We start from the raw sequence: 5,714 nt of genomic DNA, 5'->3' as shown, positions 1-5,714 counted from the left end.
ACGAACACACGCAAACACATACAACACTCACCAAAAAAACCCCAAAAAGAAGGGTTTGTAAACAGCAATTTGCCAAGGCCTATTTTCTTGTAAATGGTGTCTTAAGGTATGCACGCTTTTAAAATTTGTTTGCTCAAAAGTATTTTGGAGGCATGACCATGTGATCTACCCTCCCCTGCACATTTCTGTCATGATGCCTTTTGATGTCTTCCCACTGTTCTCTTGGGGGTTGTGCAAGTGGCAAACATCCCAGAGACTCTCAGTTCAAAACAGTAGAGATGTCAGAGAAGGAAGAATGGGGTGTCTGCAAACTTGTAATCTGTAGTCCTCTTGTTTGCAGGAGTTCTGTTCCACTGTCCTGGAGGTCCTGACCCCAGACGATGTGCGAGTCCTGATAGAGACAGAGGATGAGTTTGCTCGACGTGGACAGTTTGAACGAATCTTCCCCTCACGTGTCTCCATGCACTACCTGCGCTTCTTTGAGCAACCACGCTACTTCAACATCCTTGTTGCCCAGTGGGAGTTGAAATATTTCTCAAATAAGAACAAGGGTAAACCGACTGCTACCACCACCTCCTTACCCTTCTAGGGTACTGCTAACAAATTAACAAATCAGAACCTTCTGTGTCCCTTGCCAAAGCATTATAGTCCTTCACTACTACAGACTGGCAGAGTAGAATTTGGGCAGTGCAGTAAACTATATGGTCTTGCAGCTGCTCCTCCCACCCTTTAGTTTCTGTCTTAGGTTCATGAGCACCTGTATGTTTTATTTTATAAGTGCTAGGGTGAACGGCTGGTGGGTATCGTTGAAGCTCATTCCTGTAATATCACATGAGCTAACACCATTCATCAGCAATATCTCCCTCAGAAAAAAATATATACCGCAGGTTAGGAAAGGCACAAATAGGTATAGCAAAAAGCCTGCATGGTTAACAAACAAAGTAATAGCAGCTGTAAAAGGTAAGAAGGATTCCTTTAAGCGGTGGAAAGCTAGTTTAAGTGAGGTTGGTAAAAGGCTGTGGCAAATAAAATGCAAGTCTGTGATCAGGCAGGCAAAAAGGGAATATGCGGAGCATATAGCAAAAAACATAAAGACCAACAATGAAACTTTCTTTAAATACATTAGAAGCAAGAAACCAGCCAGGGAGGCACTGAGGCCCCTGGATGACCAAGGGGTAAAAGGAGTACTGAAGGATGATGGGGAAATGGCTGAGAAGCTGAATGCATTTTTTGCCTCTGTCTTCACTGTGGAAGATGAGAAGTGCTTGCCCATCCCAGAACCGCTGATTTCGGGAGGGGTGTTGAAAGACCTGAGTCAGATTGAGGTGGCGAGAGAGGAGGTCCTACGACTGATAGACAACTTAAAAACTGATAAATCACCAGGCCCGGATGGCATACATCCGAGAGTTCTGAAAGAACTAAAATGTGAACTTGTGGGTCTCCTTACAAAAATATGTAATCTTTCCTTAAAATCTGCCTCCATTCCTGAGGACTGGAAGGTAGCTAATGTCACTCCCATCTTTAAAAAGGGTTCCAGAGGAGATCCAGGAAATTACAGGCCAGTCAGTCTGACGTCGATACCGGGTAAATTGGTGGAAACCATTATTAAGGAAAGAATTAGTAGGCACATAGATGAACAAAACCTATTGAGGCAGACTCAACATGGGTTCTGTAAGGGAAGATCTTGTCTCACTAACCTATTAGTGTTCTTTGAGGGGGTGAACAAACATGTGGACAAGGGGGATCCAATAGATATTATTTACCTTGACTTCCAGAAAGCTTTTGATAAAGTTCCTCATCAAAGGCTCATAAGTAAGCTCAAAAATCATGGGATAAAAGGACAAGTCCTTTTATGGATCAAAAACTGGCTAATTAATAGAAAACAGAGAGTGAGTATAAATGGGCAGTTCTCCCAGTGGAGGGGGGTAAGCAGTGGGGTACCACAGGGATCAGTACTTGGTCCACTGCTTTTTAACTTGTTCATTAATGATTTGGAGTTGGGAGTAAGCAGTGAAGTGGCTAAATTTGCGGATGATACAAAGTTGTTCAGGGTGGTGAAAACCAGTGAGGATTGTGAGGCACTCCAAAGGGATCTGTCAAAGATGGGCAAGTGGGCGTCAACATGGCAAATGGGGTTCAATGTGGCCAAGTGCAAGGTGATGCACATTGGAGCCAAAAATCCTAAATATAAATACACATTGATGGGGTCTGAACTGGCAGAGACTGAGCAAGAGAGAGATCTTGGAGTTGTAGTGGATAACTCACTGAAAATGTCGAGACAGTGTGTGACTGCAATAAAGAAGGCCAATGCTATGCTGGGGATTATTAGGAAGGGTATTGTAAACAGATCAGCCAATATCATAATGCCGCTATATAAATCAATGGTGCGACCTCATCTGGAATACTGTGTGCAATTCTGGTCACCACACCTTAAAAAGGATATTATAGCTTTGGAAAAAGTGCAGAAAAGAGCAACTCGAATGATAAAAGGGTTGGAACACTTTCCCTATGAGGAAAGGTTAAAGCGCTTAGGGCTCTTTAGCTTGGAGAAAAGACGACTGAGGGGTGACATGATCGAGGTTTATAAGATTATGCATGGGAAAGAGCAGGTAGAGAAAGAGGTACTTTTCTCCCTTTCTCACAATACAAGAACCCGTGGGCACTCCATGAAATTGCTGAGCGGTCGGGTTAGAACGGATAAAAGGAAGTACTTCTTCACCCAAAGAGTGATTAACACATGGAATTCACTGCCACAGGAAGTGGTGGGTGCTACAAGCATGGACGGCTTCAAAAGGGCCCACTGCTGGACCTCCTGATGGCACCTGGTATTTTTGGCCACTGTGTGACACAGAGTGTTGGACTGGATGGGCCATTGGCCTGATCCAACATTGGCTTCTCTTATGTTCTTATCTGCTTCTTTTTCTTCATCGTGCTGGGAACATATTAATTAGTGTGCCTGAACACTGCATGTGTTTATCTGCACTTGTGCAGTAGCTTACCTAACATCAGTCTCTTCTGAGTGTTTACATGTGTGTCGCTTGTCTGTTTGCAGGGGTGGATCTGCTCAGAAGCTGGTGTTACAGAGGCTATCACAATGGGATAGTAACAGATACCACATTGATGGTAAGAGTGGATTTCACTCTATGTGCTAACGGCAATCTCTTCTTTCATGAGGCTACCCATAGGGCAACAGCTTTGCTTGCTGGTAATCAAGCATGTAAGCATGATTCTTTGATTTTTAGTGTTCACCCTAAATGTCCCTTGTCCCCAAAACTTTGGATTTTTAGGATGTTGTAGGCAACTTTGTAAGAGACTAGCAAGGAATGCTGCTCTGTCTGCTGCCTGTATGATGCCACCTCACTTAGCTGCCTTACCCTGCTCTCTCAATTCCAGTGGACTCTTCCAAGAACCCAGGTCTATTTGAAGAATGATTTCATCTTGAATGGCATGAACAAGATTGAGTCAGGCCGAATCAGGTGAGGTCATATTCTGCATGCCCCAATTTCATGCCTGGAACCAGTTTAAAGAAATGGGAGCAATCTGTAAAGAAAAGGGTTTTAGACTCAGCAGAGGCCTTGAGAAGATTCTGTTTGCATATTTTCAGGCCTTTCCCCTACGCAGAATGTACATGGTCAGTTTTTAGCTTTGAAAAATGATACTAGGAAAGCTGCTAGTTGTAGCCTTTTTCACAAGTCACACTGAACACACAATCTGTGTAGAGTGTACACTTGATTTTACTTTATGTGTCAAGTAATTCTTATTTATATTCAATGCATGTACAACTAAACGTGATTTATCCCCCCCCCCAATTATCTAGGTAGTGATCCCAAGTTTCATCTGTAAAGTTAATGTGCATTGGCTCTTTCTTTCAAACAGATGTATGCATGTACGTACAGAATGTTTATGTATTCACTGTGACATGTGAACAGTGCTGCTGTTAACCTATTTTGTTGTACAGTGCTGCTGTGCATTTTCAGCCCTGTTGCAATCAGCAATAACAGCCTTCCCATTCCACTTGCCCTTCCACCCTGTTGTGAGAAAAACCTGTCTAGCCCGTTAATTGCAAACACCAGCTCCTTGTAGAGACGTTTTGTCTCTTTAATACTTTCCTGTTTACTAGGATTGGGCCATGCTTTTTCTTCTCTTTCCTTAATTAAATAAATTAGTTTCAGTTTTAAATAGTCTTTTTATTTTAATTAACACTCTTCTAATATCAGGGAAACCATCTTTGCAAGGGGACGTCTAATATTGATATAGTCGCCAGCCACTCACCATTTGTGATCTTGAATTCTTTGTTCTATAATTCTTCCCTTGACTCTTTCTACTATTATGTCAGTATACATTTGGCTCATATGGGCACCATAAACCCTTGTGGCTTCCGTGCCCATCAGGTAGAGGAGCAGTCATGAAGACTGTTGAAAGTGACATGCTTTGGGGATGACTGTTCTGTTCTGTGATGCAAGCCAGATGTTTTTTCTCTTTCCAACAGCAAAGCCCTTGTTCAGCGAGATGAAGAAGAATCGTCCCGGAGCCCAGAAACGACCACTTGCACTCAGAGTTTACCTCTGATAAAATACACAGCCGGAACACTCAAGAAAGGCACAGTCCCTCAGGCCTTCAGCAACTCAAGCCTGGTAAAGTGATGAGGAACCACATGAGTGGCCAGTTTCCCCTCCCCAGCAGTGTGTGGAGGGAAGAGGACACATACAGCCTACCTCAGCAGATGCTAGGAAAGCCAACCTTGGAGGCATGGGGAGAATCTCTCATCCAGCATGCCCACCCAAGGACTATTTTTTTAAAGGAAATTGGGACAAAAGGGATATGTCGTCTGTCTTGGTCAAAAGGGACAAAAACTCCATTTATTTATATATGTGTATACACACACACATACATATATATATTAGTTTTTGTGTGTGTATGTGTCAAAAGAAGTATCTAAACACGGACAGCTTGGAAAACCTATTTAATTTTTAGTGTGAATTCCTTGCAGTTCATTGACCTTGCCATGTTCCTCATCACCTGAGCCTCAAGTGCCTCTCGCTGCTAAGTGCCAATGTGTTAGATCAGACTGGGCATTGCAGATCTCAGTGTCCGTCTGTGAAATGACCTGCTACTAGGTGGTCAGACTGTACGTGATTGCAGTCGACTTAAAATGTCATTCGTTCACAGCCAGATAGAACAAGGTTCCTTTTCACCAAACACCATGGCATTACTACTTTTAAAATGTCATATCTAATACCAGTATTCATAAATGTTGTAATACACCGTTAAAAGAAATGGAGACTGAGGGGATGCATGTAGTTGATATTCTCTATGTACAAGTCCATGGTTCTTTGATACTGTCTTTTTGATGGGGTTCAGTCCTCGACAGGATTTTCTACTTATTTGTTACTCTGTGGTGAAGTGCGTCTTGTAGTGTGCTACCCCAAAGTACAACATTGGCATAAGGGGAGTACAGGTGAGATTTTCTTAAATCAAAAGGAGCATCTCCTTCAGGGTCTAGCACAGTGCCAGGCCTTGGAGAAAGAACTGTTAGAAGATCGGCAAATCAAGGTTATCAAATGCCTACCTTGCATGCATACCATAAAACACACTTTGCAACCATTTCCCCCCTAAGGAAGATTTAATTAAAGGTTAGCCTTTGATGTTGCTAAGGAGTATGTTAATTCCTCCAAGGCCTGCAGCTTCATCTCAATGAGTGCTTTCTAATCAAC

The 5,714-nt window shown here is 42.8% G+C and overlaps 1 protein-coding gene across 1 annotated transcript; it reads left to right on the top strand.

Annotated features, from left to right (window-relative positions):
• Positions 1-340: 340 nt before the first annotated feature.
• On the top strand, positions 341-5,194 carry LOC107122112 (tubulin polyglutamylase TTLL4-like; the record flags this gene model as incomplete). The annotated part of the gene is made up of 4 exons (XM_015425143.1): positions 341-551; positions 3,053-3,123; positions 3,394-3,476; positions 4,490-5,194. Coding segments are annotated over 4 exons (519 nt in total), but the record flags the coding sequence as incomplete, so codon positions are not given.
• Between the last annotated feature and the right edge of the window lie 520 nt (positions 5,195-5,714).

Source organism: Gekko japonicus, unplaced genomic scaffold (assembly GCF_001447785.1).
Source record: "Gekko japonicus isolate JY-2015 unplaced genomic scaffold, Gekko_japonicus_V1.1 scaffold3851, whole genome shotgun sequence".
Classification (NCBI taxonomy): domain Eukaryota; kingdom Metazoa; phylum Chordata; class Lepidosauria; order Squamata; family Gekkonidae; genus Gekko; species Gekko japonicus.
Note: the sequence above shows the minus strand (reverse complement) of the source record. Positions and strands in the feature narration are given on the sequence as shown.